Below are 19,646 nucleotides of genomic sequence, written 5' to 3' on the forward strand. Positions count from 1 at the left end.
AAGCAGCTTCTAGCAATAATACTGGACAATCTACCATAGAAAGTTAAGTGAGACGCTATCTTAGTGTTTGTATGTAAGATCTTCTTTATGTTGATATAATCTACATTATATAGCTATAAATATGGGGGGGGGGGGGGGAGCTTGTACAAAATCTCATTTTGAAACCAAGGATGTTAATATGAAGTTCACCCTTTGCTGATGTAATTGGCTCGACTCTTTTGGGACAGCTTGCCATTAACTTTGGAACATTACTGGTGGGAACACAGCTGCCGTGCTGGTTTGGTATTAACGTTACAGGGATCAGATGCCTTTCTGTGAGTTTGTCTGATCTACCGCTTGGCTAATGAACTGGTTTCCACCACACAATCCCTTGTCGGAACAAACATACTGGAAAGATGAAATCCGACGATGGTGCAAAGTTGGAAAATTCTTTTTTCTTAACATATCAATCTTGTTTAACGCAGACACACCACTATTTACAAGTAGTAACATTAAACAGTATAATGCACACAGTAACAGCACAACAGACGCTAACTACACAAGACGACGTTACGGTCCAACACACCATGCTGCCTGATGGATCCCACCAGCGCTACAATATGAAATGAATGTACAATCCATATTAAATGAATGTGTCATTAGTCACATTCCTTTGTTCATGTACAAAGCATATTAAATGAATGTTTTGTCAGCATTGGCTTACAGGAATTTTTTGAATGAACTCAAATGAATCATGAAGGGTGCAGAAACTCTTGGGCATGACTCTGTGGTTCTTCTCTGAGCATATTTCTCATTGTAACTAAGATCACAGCGGCCGGCAGTTCCCACCTCGGTACTGTGGTCCCTTTAGCTTCAGGAAAAGGCCACCAACTATGCCTGCTAAAGGTGCCATCCGTGGTAGTAATATAATTCTGCTCTGATAACATCACAGTTACTGATTAAGGGATTTCCACTAACCCCCTCACTGCGGCTTCAGTTTCTCGGGCAGCGGATTTACCTCCTGCAGCAATACTTTGGAAACAAATCATCCGTATTCTTTTTCCACTGAGGGCAACAAAACCAAAAGGATCATAAACCGAGTTGACTATTGACAGTATGTCATGGCAGGGTGCTACATGATCCTTCAGTGAGGACCTGAAACTATTCCTTTCTGTGTTCCAATGGATTTTCCGGTTCCTTTTTAGCGGTACATCATTAAAGGTAAGGTTCTCGCCTTGCCGTCTGTTGCATGCTCTGAGGGTATACCCTGTAGAACAGCACTCTTGTTTGATAGAAACTTGTGAATATGGTGACCACCTTCCATACTTAGTTTACGTTTCTCTTGTTCCAGATGAATAACCCTTTCTGCTATCTTTATGCAAAGTACTGGAATTGTAATAGACATGTGAGACTATTCCTCTTTGACTAGATATTTTGGTTCATCATTTGTACACTGGGGAAGAAACTGCACTTTCTTCTAGAATTCTTGGGGTTATGCTATTCCATGACAAGTAATGTACCACTGGATGCTCTTCAGCCAAATGGCTACTTCAATATTTGTTTAAATACTAGAACTCGTGGCCGTAAGTGGAAATTAGCGGGAGAACATTTTAAAATGAATTTGAGAAAGCACTTCTTTACACAGCATGTAGTTAGAGTATGGAATAGTCTTCCTGTTAGTGTAGCACAAGCTAAAAACCTGGGTAACTTTAAGACAGAGCTAGATACGATTTTAACAATTCTGAGCGATTAAGCTTGATGGGCAGAATGGCCTCCTCTCCTTTGTAAATTTCTTATGTTCATTTTCACTGTGAACTCCATCATTGTGTAATTCATCTACATCACGTCTTTCAATAATGTTGTTCCTTGTACTTCAAATGACTAAAGAAATTTCATTTTAAGTAACTGAGCTTAACTGTACAAGCCGGCTGATAGTAGGTAAGTATGGTTGTTACTTGGAAAAACTCATTTCATAATGTCTTCTGCCATATTTTCCTTGGCTTATCTATGAAAATGAGATCCTCCCCAGAAATGATCTTGTCACCTCTCCTCATGCTTTTCACATTCACAAATCCAGAAAAGGGATCGGTTTGTAAAAACACATGACACAAAGGAAGCTACACTACTCCTAGCTCTATAATCTGCAGTAGTACGTCACTCCCATAGTGTGTCATAGACGAATGGAACACCTACAGGAGCCGTGTTCTCCCCAGTCAATACTCTGTCCACAATAAGTTTAGCATGCAGCTCAACTATGAGAAACTGAAATGTCAAAAAGGTTAGTAATTTCAAGGTGTTTGTCTCTGAGGCAGCTAGTAAACTGCTGTAGTGAAGGACATAAAGAACCTGAGAGAAGGGAGTAAATCATTCCTTACACTGCAATATAAAGAATTCAAGTGTAAATAAACAACAGTGACCCACATCTCTCAGATTTCCACAGATTGTTTGTCCTCAGAACTACTTTAGAGAGACACGGCCAGAGAGATGATCAGGAAACACAAAAGGAATGGAAGTGGGTGGATTAGCAGGTGCACCAGCAACATTATTTAGTGGAGGGAAAATGATCTGCGCGTCCTTCACCAAAGCTTTGTGGGTGTTACAATGCTGCCCAGGACAAATGGCAAGCAGACGAGTTCGCTCATGACAACAGAAGCACTTTTACTTAAGACTGTCATCCGTTTGGGGACATTTTCAATTTGCCTACGACCACCCATACGACTTCATACACCTCAAGGAGGTGCAGGGGGGGGGAAGGTCTACTTTCTGGGACAAAACAGTGTCTGCACAGGTGGTAGCATCTTAAAAAGTAACTACTTCTACTTAAATACATTAATACACCACAATACAATGCATGCAGCAGTATTTCTATTAACTGTTCAAATTCAGAACCACCCTGACTTCCTAATTTTCTCGCATTTTTTGTTTCCAGTTCATTTAATTTCATTTGCAGTCTAGGATCTGATGGGGGTAGAAAAACACTCCTGGGATCCAGGCCCAACCAGAGCCCTCCCCCGATGCTGGCCTTCGCTACATCAGGACGCCCCAGGCAATATTTTGTCCATAACAAGTTCAACATATAGCTCAACAGCAAGTCACTCACCTGTGGCCTGTACTACGAAGCGGGCTTACTGGCTTGTCGAGGTAACTTGTCAGATTTAAGCTACCACAGTATACAGTAAATGGACTTCATATTCGTTCACTTACATTTTAGCCAGACTACGTTAAATCTGACAAGTTACCATAAGCCAGTAACCCCGCTTCGTAGTACAGGCCCTTGGTTTACCTGCAAAGCGACTTTAAAAGCCCGATCCAGGCATGAAGTGTACAGGGGCGATCCTGCAAGAAGCCGCCAGTTCAGTCACGACTCATTTAGGGCAGAAAGCCATAACAATGATGAAGGTGAACAGTAAGATAAGGGTTAAACAGAAGGGACAGGAAACAGGAAATCGGAATCAAATCAGAAAACTCAAAGAAACTACACATTGATCATTTCAATGGTAAGCTTTAAGTAAACATATGACATAGTGCAAGAAGACACTTTAAAATCTTCAGTTAAGTTTTTGAAAGGCACATATCACACCTGAAATATCTCCCTTGCAATAATGTGAAAGTTATCACTGATAAGAATACATGGAAGGCGTGTGACACCACTAAGATGTTAACACACTAAAATGAGTGAGAGCAGCTGGGGGAGACACTGACCAGGGAATATAATTATGGCAGTAATTAAAGCAAAATGTGTTCCTACCAACTATTAAGTACATGCACTGTATCATTTCTTTATGATGTTTGATAATTATTTGCTCAAATCAGACACTTGACAGAAGAGGTGATGTGGAAAAACAGCTTCAGCTTCTTAACAAATGAAGAAATGTATGAATATCCTATTTAATCAAAATTCTAATCAGAATTAGAATTTAGCCTTGATTCATCCCTTTAAAATATCCATGTAAAAAAAGGCTCATTGGTTACTTTTCAATCTCTGCTACAATGGCAATTCTTGTATCAAAACACAAAGGGTACAATTTCTCACAGTAGACAATATCAAAGGGAACATCCTATTAACATATTTGTCAGGATAGAAGCACTTTTTTAAAGGTTGCAGTCACTAGCAAATATCTTGCAGTGTGGTTTTAACCCAGCTACAGTCAAAATACTAGGGCTGTCAATGTCAACTATATATACCGATTAATTTTACGATTCATCATGTAATCATTTAATATAAAATATAATACAATATAATAATATAATATGTTTGCGAGGTAGGAACCCATCAGCCACTGCAGGGTGCACACTTAGTCACACCTACTGCTAGTTTAGTTTACCACTACAGTTCACTTAAGTTGCATGTTATTGGACAGTGGAAGGAAACTTGAGGATCCGGGGAAATGCCACACACACACAGGGTGTACCTGCGAACGGCAACAGTGACACCCACCACGTCAGATTTGCGCGATGTATGACGTTAATACTGACATGGCATTTCATGCCCATGCAACGATCCGATCACAAGGACCGCGATAAGTTCAAACCATCAATAATTTGCGCTAAAACATTTTTTTGTAAATGCCTCGCATCTGAATTATGCCAAATAAACATACTCGCTTTGCTTTGCCTAAATGTGACAGCTCTAGAAAATACAAAACCATTGTTCAGAACTGCAAATTAGTTTATTTCCCAAATTATATGACAAATGATCTCCTCTATAACAGATGATTCCAATATTCCTTTGCTAAAACATTTTAAACCACTAACACATGAATACAGTAGTTCAGTATCTAGCTATATAATAGTAAAGCATACAAAAGGCACTTATTACTGGACAGATACATACATAAAGTAAACAAGACAAAGAATTTATAACATTATACGAGACGAGTCTGTGGTGGAAAAAAGGGACAAGAAGGAGCTTGAAGGCTATGAGAGACAATGGATGTGCATTTCAGGTAAAAACAAACAAAACATTTGGAGTGACATGAAACAAAGCATACAGCTACATGAATTACATCTCAGCAAATTCGTAGTGTCTGTAGATCCTGATTCTTATTTACTTGTTTTTAAATATTCTGGCTTTATGACACCAAAACAAAATCGTCCATCAAACTCTCTGAGCAAGACAATTGCCATTATTTCTTGGAAAAAGACACGGGAATTTGTCATTACATTTCAAAAAGCATGTATGGGGGGAAAAAAAATCCATCAGCAAAATGACTGTTAGATTTCTGCTCATTTGCATTTTTAGTCACTTAAAAGTACATTTAAAAATAATCCCAGATTAATTTGGCCACAGCAGACCTTTGCTCGAAACATTTTACTGCATTTGTACATCAGTTTCTCAAGACCGTCAGTAGAACATCAGCGGTGTGACGCTTATATAACTGAGGAGACATGCTGAACATTCAGAGTTATCTCCCCATTTTATGGCTCAATATGAAATCGCTCCCCTGCGTATGATGGTAGACCAGCACCCCGGGAAAGATGGAAGACGGCCGGGACAGATAGAGGCACGGCAGGTTCATAAGCAGAGCTGCATTTTTGCATCATGGGTGAGGAGCAACCACTGTACAGCAGCTACACCAAATTCAAGCCAAAATGTTTAATTTGTTACGCAAAAACAAATGTATTTAGCAGTGGCTATTACAAAATACATCTAAACGTTAAAACACAGAATCTGGGTGAGCTACAGATAACCGATCATGAACATTACAAATATGGTAGTGCTTTCTAGCAAATCTAATATGGAACAAACACAGCCATCATCTCAAGATATCAAGCTCTTCATTAACTTAAGGAATTAAGGAACCCTTGAAATCCATTTCACATACGCCAGTGCTACCTTACCCAATTTTCACTTGTCCCCCTGGTTAGCATGATACTTGTTAAATATTCTGCATCTAGGATGAGTTCACATCTGTGCATTGGTTCAATGTAAAATACAATGCTGATGCACTTGGTTTCCTAGTATCTTTGGATGATCTTTGGAATTACCAAAAGTACATTGGTAAAGGTGTTTGGCACACAAAAATAGTGTTAGGAATGCATAAAAACATGTGATAATGATATTAAAATACTTTCAGCGTCCAAAATGAGATTATATATACAGTGCAATGGTATTTCTGGAAAAGTGAAGAAAGTCTATTTTAGCTACACTAGAAAGCTCTAGAGAGAAAGGGTGACAGCTGTCATGCAAACATCCCTAAATGAAAACTCCACAACAAACTACTTTTGAAAACACACTTTGCAGGCACAGATGTCACACAGTAAAATAAAAAAAAACAGTAAGTATCAGTGTGAATTAGAATGAATGCTTTGCTCATTGCAGGAAATCATAGTGAGAATTTGACTAAATGCCTAACAAGTAATGGCAAGCACTGTGAATGCTTGTGAAGACTTCTCATACATTCCACATTGGGCATGTTGCCAAGTGGATGGAGTATCCATGCCAACAATTACTGCTGCACTCCTGATTGTCAAAGACTTAAGTTAGAAAGTGTAAGTGATTGCAACAATAACATTGGTCAGTAAAGGAAAACTGGCAGAAAGTGGTATATTTCCTGTCTTTGCTCCACAAATACTGGTGGCATGTGTCAAAAAACGGTGGGGATGAGGTGCTTAGAAGCAAGGAGATACTGGGTGGGTGAACAGGACGGCAAAAGATTCTGGCCAACCTGTTAATTCCTATTGTTCCCTATGACTACTAAGGATGCACAGTCTCACACGGGAGAGAATGCATGACCTTTACATAGGGGCTTGTCTTTCTTGGAATAAAACGTCTTTCCTTCCAAGTTCATCTGGCAAATCTGCAAAAAAAAAAATAAAAAAAAATAGATGGAAGGATGAGTTAGAAAAGTGAACAACTACACAATAAACGACAAAAGGCAAGCTGCAGAAAATGTTACTATTGCGGTCAGCTTGGGTCATTCAATTTCATTTCGTTTTCAGACATGCTTCTCAGAGCAGAGTATGTCCAAGGGCAAAAGTCAGTGGTGATATTTTTGACCGTTTGTATTGGCCAGGCAGCTCCAGACAGGGGTGACAGAGCTTCTATGAATCAAAATGACTTACAGCGCAGACAAAGCAAGTGTCATGCCAGCTGTAGCCAAGCGCTTCTAGGAACCGGTCACCAGTATCAATCTTGAAGTCACAGCCGTGGCACTTAGTACCAAACATCTTCTCGTAGTCTGCAGAGAGAAGAGCACACCCTCATTAAAATGGAAAGGAACGTCGAATGCGGGATCGGTTCTGAAAAGGACATAATGATTAATAGTGAAAAAACAAAAATAAAAAATGGAGGAACAACGTGGGCCAGACGGATGAGGTATGGGCCGCGGTAACAGAAATCACGCCTAATACAAACAGCAAAGATTAAATGGGTTGCACGGGCTTTCAGTATTGGAGCTTAGAAGTGACAGGTCTTCGCTGGTGCACTTAAGGCAAGTGATTTAGGGCGCAATCCTGAATAAAATGCCTTTTAAAGGTGCTGACGCTGCAGCATTTTCATCAAAATGGAATCATTACTTATAATAAAAATCAGTCAGACTCTGTGTGCTCTTGCTAAAAGGGCAACACATCCTGGGGAGAAGAAAAAAAATGTAAAACCCACTGACACAAAAATGTGGCATTCTGTTTATCTGGAGCAATTGAAAAAACATAAGTCAAAGTAAAACCTACAATGACATTATGAATTTTTTGGGGAGAAAAATTTGGAAGTGCATGATTTTTCGCGGATCTTTCACCTCTTTCACAGTAAGGCTCTCCCTCCTCCATGTAAAAGGCCTGGTTCCTAATGGGAGTTTTGCAGGCTGCACACATAAAACACTGAACATGGTAGGTCATCTTCAGGGCGTGCATGATCTCCTGCAGAGAACAGGAAACAATCTCAACTCAGCCGATTTTCAGGATTCAAATTGTTAGGTAAAATGGACGTATGAAAAGCCCGTGCAGTAACACTGAGCAGTAACACTGAGCAGTAACACTGAGGAGTAACACTGCCCTGTGTATCATCACCCTACTAGTAGGTCATACATGACAAGTTTGGGTTACAAAACTGAGCCTTTATTTGGCCAATGTATCATTCCCCATTTGTTTAGTAGAGTTCCTTGCCAAAACACTCAAAATGGCAGGTAGGCATTTCTGTTCTAACTATTTTCCAAGATTTCAAAGAGTTACCATCTTGGAGTACGTTTCAGAAAAGCATAGGTGCCAACTGAAGGGTTCCAACTATATAAGCTGCCAATCGAAACCTTGGAGAAACATACCCCTGCATGTGATTTTGAAACCCAGAGCAATGGAAATGAGTGGTTATAAAGCTTCTCACCCCAGTGATGATCTTCTTGCACTTGGCACAGTTAGGTGCATAGCGGTTGTCATAGCACTTGGTACAGAAGATGGAGCCCCTCTCCTCAAAGAAGCCTCCCTCCTCCAGAATCACCTTACACTGGGAGCAGGTGAACTCCTCCGGGTGCCAGGAGCGGCCCAGAGCGACGAGATAGCGCCCCCTGAGACCCCCCCCCCCCCCCACACACACACACACACACACACACACACACACACAATAAACAAAGATTAACACCAAGGTCAGTTGTTACCGAAGGATTAGCAAAGATGCGGAGAAGAAAAGGCTACATCAAACCAGCTAATCCATCACTAAAGCGTATTGGCAGGACTTCATGTTACAGCATCCGCCCAGCATACTGAAAGGCTGCCACGTCCTGCCAGGTGTTTTTCCCCTCGACAGAATGCCATACACGTCCCAGGGTGCCGGTAAACCCAATCACTCCCCTTTACTCATTTCCTATATATCAAGCAGATTCCCAAATGGAAATTACCTGAGGTTTTATTTGCCTTAGTCACCAAGGCCAAACCTTACATTACAGGATCTACTAATACCACCTAAATATCACTAGATAAATCATCTCAGGAGATTTGAAACCAGACTCTTGGTCTGCAGTACTCTGTGCAATAAGCTATAGTCACGTGTTGATTGTTGAAGGAAACACAGAGGTGAAGCCCCATAGCCCTTTGCTGGCTGGAGAAGACTCACCTGATGATCTTGTTGCAGGCGCCACACAGTGGGGTCTTGCCACTGTCAGACGGGGCCTGCTGGGCGGCCTGTAGGATGGAGCTGCGGTTCTGCATGGGCGTAGGCTGGGCCGGCTTGCTATGCTGGGTCAGCACCGTACTGGTCTTATCTGGGTGGTAACGGCTGGCGAAGCTGGGGTCTGTGACCCAGGGTGGACGGCAGGACGGGCCCGTAGAAGGGGCCGGTGCCTTAGGAGCTGATTTAGCTGAGGAAAGAGTTTACAGAGGCACCTGAGCATTCTGACCACTGATACATGCTAAGAAAATTTGTTTATGCTCGGTTTGAGTTTTCACTAAAAGCCACACTGGACACAATTTAAATTTTTTCAAGTGTGGGATTCAGATGAACAAGGTTTAGTATTACAAGGCCATGCCCAACCACTATGCCACCTGTGGCACCAGAGGTGGAAATTTTCAGGGCCCAGAAGTACAAATCCAGTTTAAGATTCTGTTTCAACCCACCAGTAGAGTACTCTGTGAATAGCACTACACTTGCCTCTCACAGAAGTACAGCGAGCACACTCATGAGTGTTAATGATTGGTTCAGAGAGATAACCAATCAGATTGCAGAGGTGGTGGGTCCAAGCAACTAACCAATCATTTTTCATTCTGCCCTCAGAACATTTTGTGTAAGTTAAACTCCCACAAGCCACCACAGTGCTACAGAGCAGCTTCTTACCCAGACTTTCATTTGGTTTGTCTGCTGAGGGTGCCACAGGTTTAGACTCTGGGGTTTCTGCTTCATGACTGTAGAAATAAAAATAATAATAAAAAACAGCTCCCATGAGGCCAAAAGACCCCATTAAAAGGAAATGAAATGGAATAGATATTTGAGCAAGACATCTACTTACAATATAATGTAGGTTTAATATCAGAATGACAGGATTGTGTGCAACTGAATTAGAAATATTACAGCAGAATATATAAATCAGACATACTGAATTCCCCAGAGATGTCTTCCAAGTGTGAAATCTTAATGTAGTTTTGACAATGCTGACAATCATGTTTCAGTTCATTACTCTTCCTCCAGAAAGCAGTTATAAAAGGACAAAGTGTCAGGCAAAGTACATATATCACTGGCTGTCACCTTGCATGCAACTGCAATGCTATTGAGGACAGAAGATCATCTTATTTTATAATTACCGGAATAAACTGAAACTTTTAAAGGACTTTGTTACTTTTGAATAATCATAGGTTGTGTTTTTCCACTTTAATGAATCATCTTAAAATACAGTATGACTTCTTCGAAACATGCTACAAATTCACTTGTCAACATAAAATCTCATACCATTACAATGCAGCCAACCTACATTTTTCACAGCAATTTCCAGCAGGAGGTGAAATTGTGAATGTTGCAAATGGATAGTAACTACTGGCAGAAATTGAATATACGGTAGTAAGTGATAATATACTTCATTTATGCATGGCTTTCAATCCAAGGAATTTCAACTCATTTCCATTACATTCTGTCATTGCTCTCTACCCCTTCACTACAAGCAGGCAAACAAAAATGGAAATTTTATGCAATCATTTCAGACTTACCTTACCTGCCACACCAAATAAATGACCAGTTTTAAAGTATCAGAACACCATAATATAACATTTAAATAACATCCATCATGGGATTCTCTGTACCTGCTTGTCCTATGCAGGGATATGCGGGTCCAAAGCCTATCCTGAAAGCTATGGGTGCGAATAAGGGAATAATTCAGGACGGGGCGCCAACCCATCGCAGGGCCATTTAAATAACAGTAAGAATAAATCTTGTTTTGGGTTCCCACCATATTACATAACTTGGCTAATCATCAAGTTAGGCGGGGCTTTATTGGCACACCAATCATATTCGGGGCACTTCATACTGAGAGATGATGCTTCACTGACCACAGGGATACATACAGCTCTATATATAAAGTGCAAGGATAGACAAGACAAGTGTGGGGTGGGCGGGACACTGACACACGATGTATAAATAAGCATGATGAGGCACACGGAATGCAATAATGGAGGCAGCAGAGTGGTTTATAGCAGGAATAAATAAATAGATACCAAAGATTAATAACAAGTACTTGTAATAGTGCAGTAACGCTGGTGGACAGGAGAGCTTGTGTAAAGTCCAGATCCGTGGGGGAGGGGGGCAGCAGAGAGGTGAGAGTGCGGGCAGCCGTGGGAAAGAGGGTGAAGGAGATTAAAGCGATGATGATAAAGATAGAGAGTTGTAAGTGGGTGAGACTTTACACCTGATAATAATTTAAACTCCATTATTTAATGTGGTTTTAGGTGGCACTGGCAAATGGAACAAAACTAGCAATAAATACCAGTATCCATCACACAAACTGAACCCAGGACGCTTATACAAAGACGCAATAAACACTAAACTGGAAAAACAGTGAATGCATAAATCCAGATACTTCCACTATCAATACTTACAAACAAAACCTGAAAATGTCACTTCAGAAAGAGTAATTATGTAAGTTATATGCCCCAATACCAAAGAATATTGGCACTAAAATTACAGTTCTCTAGAATACCTCTTACGTCCCTTTATACCTAGTCAGTCTATTGAGAAACATGTGATATTTCCCGTTACCCTTGACAGCATGTCGAACCGCAGTGGAGAAGCCCCTGACCATGGTCTGACGTGACTCAGTGGTGCTGACAGAGGAAAAGCTGAACTGATGAGCTATAGGCTAAAAGCTGTTTAATCCTCAGCAACATCAAGCTCCATCACCAGATAGTCACCATTAATGCCTCGGTGATGTGCATGGAGGCGACACTGAAAGAGCACTTAACATGCGGCATGACAAGGCGACCAGTGTCCACAGGCAGCTCATGTACTGGTAGGGGGATGAAAAGCATTATTTGCCCCCTGTAAGTCACTGCTAACCCATGATTGACATGTAAAGATGGAGCATGTGCTGCAAATAATGAGTAATGGATGAAGGAAGAGTTCTGCCTGTAAGAGGCTGTTCATGTGACCATTAGAAAGCACGCTGTGTATGTATGGCCACCCTCAGGGACGGCAGGTCAGGGATAGAGGTCAGAACTCAGGGCATGCATAAAAAACACTACTGTCTGGGCAGATATATGGTGTAGTGAGGAAACCCCAGGACAATGCTAGTTCATCACCACTTTGATTCCATTGCCAACACAATGTTTAGGAGAGTTTTTCAGTCGGGATTTTTGTTGAGAGTTGAAATCTTAAGCAGACCAAAAGCATCAACTTGCTAGGTATGGAAAGTCCATAAGTTTGCGGGTGGAACGCAGCCAGCACGGGTCAATTAGCAAACGAAAAGCACAACATCTCATTAATGGAAATCACATAGTATTTAAGCCATTCTCTAGACTATTTTTTGTTTTACTTAGGGGTACAATTTTGAGTAGAGTAATACTTTGCTGGCAGATTCCTGGCAAAATACTGATAAAACCAAAAAGCATAGCAAATATTAAAGGATCCACTTTCCCCAGATTAACAGTACAAAATCACTAGAGTTCTAGTTCAAATATTCAGCATCACCAGTTTGTGTAACTCCCTAAATATAATGCTTCAACCATTTATTCAATTAGAATTACTGTGGTATCGAGACTGACTGCATAGCATAAGTTTATTAAGCAGAATCTAAAAATGGAGTGAATTAGAAGAGAAGTGTAACCAAACTTTGAAAGCAGCCTTGAGGCACCATAATGTGTGGTGTAACCTGTCAGGCTGTGTGTGCCGTTGCCGCAGGGATGAACAACAAAATGTCAAATTGCATTAAAACAGAAGGCACTTCCGGGAATTGAACCGCATTAAAGTGACACCCGTTGAGAAACTGGCACAGCAGGATCATTGCACTAACTGCTCATTAATATTGACAATTTGTTACCAGTGTTTGTGATCACAAAGAAAGCATTAGTGGATACTTGTGTTGGTAGATTATGCACGAGCCCTCAAACTACAACAAAACATTTATCCATTTTGTTTTTAGTTAACAACAAATGAGACAGAACACCAAAAAAACAGTTTGTCTTGTTAAAATTTGATGGCCATTTTAGATCCTTTTATGCTTCTATTCATACCAATTCCAAGGGCTTCCAAATTCTATTCTCAGACAATGTTGAAAGAGGAAAAAACAAATCACCAAGAGACCACTTATGACCCATATTTCAGAGGTTAAAAATACTTCAATACCTTTGAGATAAGCCCTTGTCTTGGGTGAAATATGACAGTGTATATACAGAGAGAGGAGGAAACGAAACAGAGGGAGATACACAATCTTTTTCAAATGTTTTATGTATTGATGAAATCAAAAAACACAACCAATTTCTGCCCATTTTAACCCCGGTTTTTTTTCCCCTGAGGGAGAATCCAAAAGAAAATCCAAGGGATTACCAATACGATACATAGTTTCAGAAGACAGAGCAGAAAAGGGGAGTGGACCAATGTGTCGGCACAATAAAATCACAAAACGAAATCAGCAAAGGGGGTGAATTATTCCTATTGCTGAACACAAAGACATTTTGCAATAAGGAAAAGATCTATTACACAAGGTCACCAGCACTTTTAACACTCATGCATTCCTGTGTGGAGGGATATCTGTTGGTAGGCTCAGTATGCAAGTTTTGTGATCTACGCTTCCTGCAATTTTTCTATTTTGACTTATTTTTCTGCTTTCATATTCCTCATACTCCCTCCCGAAGTCACTCAAGTCAGTTGAATTGACGCGTTCAGAGCTTCTCATCGTATGGGTGGACAGACGGGTTCCGTCACGGACCCATCCTGCGGTGCCCCAGAGGGCACTCAGTTCTTGACATTGAGGGAGCGGGCAGACCTGTTGTGGTGCCAGTCCCGAAGCCTAGCGTAGCGGGGACTCTGAATTTCTGTGAGGAACTTTTCCCTAACCAAGGAAAAAAAAAAGAGAGAGAACACAGCAGACAAGAAAAAGGGGGGACAAGAAGAGAGGAGGAGTGTAATGAGAGAAAGAAAAGAGATGCAAAGTGACAGTCCTGCAGTAGGATGACAAAGTATGCATAAGACAAAGAAAGCCTTGGTTTAACATTTTTGGCAAGTCATGTCTGAAGAGCTCACACAATGCTGATCTGTATGAAAACAACAAGATCTGGAGGGGTTTCCCATAGAAGTAACTAAGCTTTTGCCGCCTTCCAGACCCAAGCTCAGCTTATACTCATGGATCACAGCCTACGCCAGAACACAATCATGCTTTACCTGGACTTCTTCAGGTTCTCATCATCTGGGTCCTGCACTGATGAGTCAGAATAAACAAACATCAGATCATTTCATGGGTGTTTGCAACTCTACTAACTAACAAGTACTAAAATACTGAAGTCCACATTTGCATGACAATTGTGGAACACGCGTTATCTTCGCTTATAGGATACAGTAGTGCCTTCAAAGCACTTGGACCTGCCATCCTCTCTTCACAAATCTAGTTAACCCATATAGCAGAACCCCATGCCAATTAACACTTAATCTAACCCTTCGGAGCTATGATTGTGCTATACTGCTTTGCCCTGGCCACCAGACACCCAACAGCAACGTGGGGGGGTCTGTCAGAGGCAGAAGGCCCCATCTCCCTGACTTACTGAAGTCCGTGCCTGTGAGCTGAGCCAGGATGCGGAAGGAGCGCGACTGGGTGGTGCCCGTGCGAGGCTGCCAGTCCTGCGTATCTTCAATCAGACGTTTCTTGCCACGGTCATTGGGGATGAAGCAAGGCGCTCCCTCTGCCCGGAGACCGTGACTGGAACTAGGTGCCAGCGAGGGCACGGCAAGGGGGGGGGGGGGGGGTTAGGGGGCTAGTGTTTCAGGCCCACAGACATTCCTCACGGAAACTGAAGTCACAGACATGAACGATTTTGGACGTGCCAAAGTAAATCACAGCATTCCATGCATTAATGGATGGCATCGCAACACCTTTATATAGTTATCATGTTAACCAAGTACTGAATGTTCTCCCTTAATTACTCCAAGATGCCCGATTTAAAAAAAAAAAGTACATTTATAGATTTAGTGTGCAGCAGGCAATGGATAATTTCGGGTATCCGTCAACTTCCTATCAAATAACGCCCAACCGCATTTATGTCGGAGGTCCATAATAAACAAACAGTGATGGAGGGAATCCTGAAAGCGGATACAGCAGGACGTTAGCGGGCATGTCGCTCAACGTAAGACGTGCAGGAGATGAGGAGAATGGATAGCTCTGCCACCCCCTGTCCATATCTAACCTGCAGTACAGTAAGCGTACAGCTACAAGCTCTTATTATATAGTGTTGTGTTTATATATTTACATTATTTGCTCTAGAGCACTGTCTGCATATTTCAGCACTGTACTTAATATGTTATTTTAAAGTTAAAGGTGCAATAAATTCTCCCTTATAAATGACAGTTGTTTCTTATACAAGCCCCGTCATAAGGGGTTTAGGCAAAATATTTTGTCATTTATGTATGTGGCTAATGCTCATTCCATTCTGTAGGCAGAATGATGAGGCAACAGTTTATTATACAGGCTGCCAAAAAGCTGAGGTGATAAACAGTAAATATTTTATGAAACTGATTTTCTGTAAAATGTTTTCATGTAAATTACTTCTAAAGAGTGAATACTGGACAGTATCTTATTTAATTTCCTCTCTTGGTGTGCAACAGTGAAACAGAAACCCGCACTTAATCTATACTGTACGAGGGCACTAAATGATAGGCTACACTATGTTTGCCTAAATTTTACACATTTGTTTAGCAGAATGAGTTATCTATGTAACTTTCTGATTCACGGTCAGATCAAGGTCTCATAACCATATAAAAGCAACATTGTGATTTTGTACCAGTCTGGAAACATGGCAGTGAAAGAAAGAAGAGGCTCTTCTGGAGGAATGACATTTTTGTCTTATGATGAAAGTGTGTCGATATATTAAAAAAAAAAAAAAAAAAACGATTATGCAACCATTACTCGCTTTATATGTCATAGTGTCAAGCCTGATACCTGATCATCACCAACAAACAGCAACATTACTTTCTATTAACACTGCGTGTGTACACATATCATATATATATATATATATACACATATATACACACACACACACACACACACACACACACACACACACACATATATACGTATATATATATACACACACACACACACACACACACACACACACACACACACACAGAAGTAATTGAGGGAGACAATGTGAAACACAACAATGACCAATATTATGCTACATGCAGGGATCAAAGTCACATACTGTGAGGCAACCCAATCCCTGACAACATGGGAGATCTCAGTGCCAACCACTCATGCTGATTAGGAGCTTGTGATGCCAGAGAACTGAAGCAGACCAAGCATGCAGCCAAAAACATGTCGGCAAAACCAAAGAAAAGTTCGACAATATATATGAGCCAGGGCAGAGGATAATAGGAATGGTTCAATTCTCAAGATTTAACGCGATGAAACGTTTTTAACCTGTCGTGGTGTACAAAGAAAAGCTGGAAGACGTTGACATATTTCACAACATCCAAAATTTGCCAACCTGTCACCGCCAATTCAGAATTTTAAGTCGGAACAAACGTCTTACTAAGTACGGTTTTGAAGTTTGATTTTGAGGCTGCGGAATTTGCAGCATACCAAGTTTGTGTCCCTGGTTTATACAACAGACGGCGACCCAAATGAGACTGACACAAAATTAAACAATGTTAGCAGGGCTCTCCAGCAAGAGCAAACGCGCGAATACAGAGCAGAGCAGAGTGCAGCGTGCCCCTACTTGGTATCGGGGAGCATGTCAATGTAAGCGTCCCCCCTGAGGAACAGGTACAGCATGAAATAAAGACACAGGACGACACAGCACAAGTAAAAACACAAGATTCCTGGGTGGACAACTGAGAATAATACGCATAATTATCTGATTAGATATTTCTCAACAACCAGTGGCAAGGAATATCATATCACAACATCTGTGCAGAATAATGTGAATAATGTGAATAATGATCCTTTCTAGAAAGCAAACTTTAAAGAACAGCAGGTTTTGGGCAAAAAAGAAAAACCTGAAGAACTAAATGCATTAATCTGATCACTAACTTGTTCCAAGCAGCAGCAACACTGCACAATCAAATTTAGATGATGGAGATAACAGCTCATTAAAGATTTAGCAAATTTATTAAAGAAAAGGTCACTGACTTGTCAAGGACATCCAGCTGCAGTATATAGGGATAGAGAGAGAGAGAGAGAAAGAAAGAGAGGGAGAGTGAGAGAGAGGGGAAAAAGGATGAAAAAATCAGTCTTGAGAAATAATGCATATAAAAAGAGTATATGAGGCAGGAATCAGATACAATGGGATGCAGAAAAAAGGCAGATTACGAGGAGCGCGTCTTGACAAAGGTGACAGGCTCCCCCACGTCATTCTCAATCACAAGCTACTGAAGTGCCCTAAACGAAACCCCCAGCCCCCCAGGAGTCACACATGCATTTCAGAAATGATCTGACTCCTCTGATTTAGAGTTTGCACAACCCAGTCCACAAAACTGCCGACATTATAGAAAATCTAGTTAAACTGGGTTTATTTCTGCCCCTTTCTTTTTAAACAAGTGTCTGGCCTGTTTTCTGCACAATACTTCAACCTGCATGCATTTCACATCAAAAGCAATATCATCTTAGTTTCCCCACACAAAGCTGATCCATAATATTTTGGGAATTCTATCGGCACGAGATGGGAACAGCGCATGCTGGCCAAGTCCTCGATGAAAAGCAGCACTGACACTGCAAGGCAGAGCACTGACCTTCTGGCTACCTGCAGCTTCTGAAGACATTCTCCTTTCCTGATTTTTTTCCCTCCTCCTGTTTTTGTTTGTTTGATTTGTTTTAATGTCCAAAAATATCCTTATGGTTCCCCTAACCTGGTACTTATCAATAGAGCAAATCTGGGTTCTCCTTTTCTGTCCTTAAATAAGAACAGAGCTCCTCTGTCATTAAAGTTGAATTAAAAATGTTTAAATGCAGTCCAAAAAAAAAAAAAAAAAAAAAACTTCTAAACTACATGTACAAAGACAAAAAAAGTATGATAACTGTTATGAAACAAACAGGTAGTTGGATTAAAACCTGGGCTAATACCCTGGGCTGCACAAACAGATTTAGCTACATACGAGATGCACTCTCCAAGTAAGGCTGTTATGTGATCAAGCGCGCCTCCAGTAAAAGCACATTCAGGGCTCAGCACATTTTCGGGGCGGGGAGCACAGTGCACTAAAAACAGAAATGAGAAAACTCTGCCAAACGCCAAGCCCACTTAACCCTTTCCAGGACATACGCCTGACCAGAAGCACAGGCCCTTGGTTACCATTCTCCCGTTTGGCTCCCTGTTCATTCACTTCACGACAGAAACAAGATACACGTGTTATACAAATGTTTCCAGCCCTGCATGAGAATAATAATAAAGGAAAGATATAAAAGAGGGGAAAAAGGAATCAAAGATGCTCACAGTTCATACAAAGTTCTTAAGACGGATATCCAAGAAGGATAACTGGTCAGACCTTTAGGTCATCAAATGTGAACGCATGTCGCACTGCTGACACTAAACACAAATCCACTAACTCTACAGCAACAGCGTGAAGAGAGAAAACCACACAATTTAAAAACATTCAGTGTTAATAAGCATTAAACAGCTCAAAAACACCACAGCTATGACCATTTGTTCTATTTAATTATCATTGGAAACCATAATCCAATCTTAACTGGTTCGTGTCAACACAAAGGGCTGTGGGGGAGGGGTACCAGCACATTCTGCAGGGCACCCAGACTCTGCTGAAAATTGGGCTTGTGGTGGCCCTTTACGGGTCCGAAACCTTTGCCGACATCATGAAATTTGACTTCCTCCAGGTGGAACAGTTTTCTCCTTCACCATTCCCACATATGCAATGGAACCAGCACATGGCCACACCTGCAAGCGTCCCCTGGTTTCAGTGAGGCTTGAGTTACCTACCCGTTATGTGGCTGAAGCACACTGACCAAGGCCCTGGAGCCCAGGTCGAACTTTGGAGCGCAAGCAATGGGTTTGACCACCGCTTGTGTGCTGGTGTTGCCGCCCCCAGCACCGAATGGCCGAGCCATCTTGTTTAGGGCTGTGCTGGGTGCAAAGGAATACTTTGGCTGATTGGTGGTGGATGGAGGTGCGGCCTGAGTAAGGGAGGGGGGCAACAAGGGGCACACGAGCAACACCATGCGGTTAGACATGGCACACAGACAAACCAAGGCTGAGCAGGCCAGCAAGAACATTTCAGTCACTTTATTCCTTTAACAAAGGTGAAGATGACATGTTGTGGGGTTCTGTTCTTCAAAAAAAAAAAAAATCAATAAAAAGTCAACTGTAAGGTCTGGTAAAGTAAGAAACCTAAAACCTGTCTCGTGATTAAATTTCACGATTTCTCACACTTGTCATCCTTCAAATTTGTTCACACTAAGGACACACAAAGGGTGCACGCTGGATGCCTGCCTGCCAGATGTTCAGGTTGGGGAGCTACCAAGTCAACTCGCTCCCCAAAACATCTGGTCCAGTTTAGGAGACCTGTGGCTGCCTGGGTATTCAAAACCTAACTGAGGAAA

At 41.4% G+C, this 19,646-nt stretch overlaps 1 protein-coding gene across 4 annotated transcripts in view; it reads right to left on the bottom strand.

Annotated features, from left to right (window-relative positions):
- Window positions 1-4,627: 4,627 nt before the first annotated feature.
- pdlim7 (PDZ and LIM domain 7) overlaps window positions 4,628-19,646 on the bottom strand; it is a 44,583-nt gene continuing 29,564 nt past the window's right edge. For 3 of the 4 annotated variants that reach the window (XM_023834617.2, XM_023834618.2, XM_023834616.2), the window contains exons 5-11: window positions 19,027-19,220; window positions 9,740-9,807; window positions 9,023-9,266; window positions 8,297-8,477; window positions 7,716-7,836; window positions 7,045-7,160; window positions 4,628-6,779 (exon numbers count right to left, since the gene is read on the bottom strand). In XM_023834617.2, the coding sequence (XP_023690385.1) occupies window positions 6,693-6,779; window positions 7,045-7,160; window positions 7,716-7,836; window positions 8,297-8,477; window positions 9,023-9,266; window positions 9,740-9,807; window positions 19,027-19,220 (1,011 nt within the window). In that variant the 3' untranslated portion in view covers window positions 4,628-6,692. Of the gene's footprint in view, window positions 6,780-7,044; window positions 7,161-7,715; window positions 7,837-8,296; window positions 8,478-9,022; window positions 9,267-9,739; window positions 9,808-13,312; window positions 13,935-14,263; window positions 14,301-14,640; window positions 14,802-16,815; window positions 16,852-17,228; window positions 17,246-19,026; window positions 19,221-19,646 lie in introns of those variants that run through there. The other variant, XM_072717671.1, reaches the window with a different exon arrangement.

Source organism: Paramormyrops kingsleyae, chromosome 10, assembly GCF_048594095.1.
Source record: "Paramormyrops kingsleyae isolate MSU_618 chromosome 10, PKINGS_0.4, whole genome shotgun sequence".
NCBI lineage: Eukaryota > Metazoa > Chordata > Actinopteri > Osteoglossiformes > Mormyridae > Paramormyrops > Paramormyrops kingsleyae.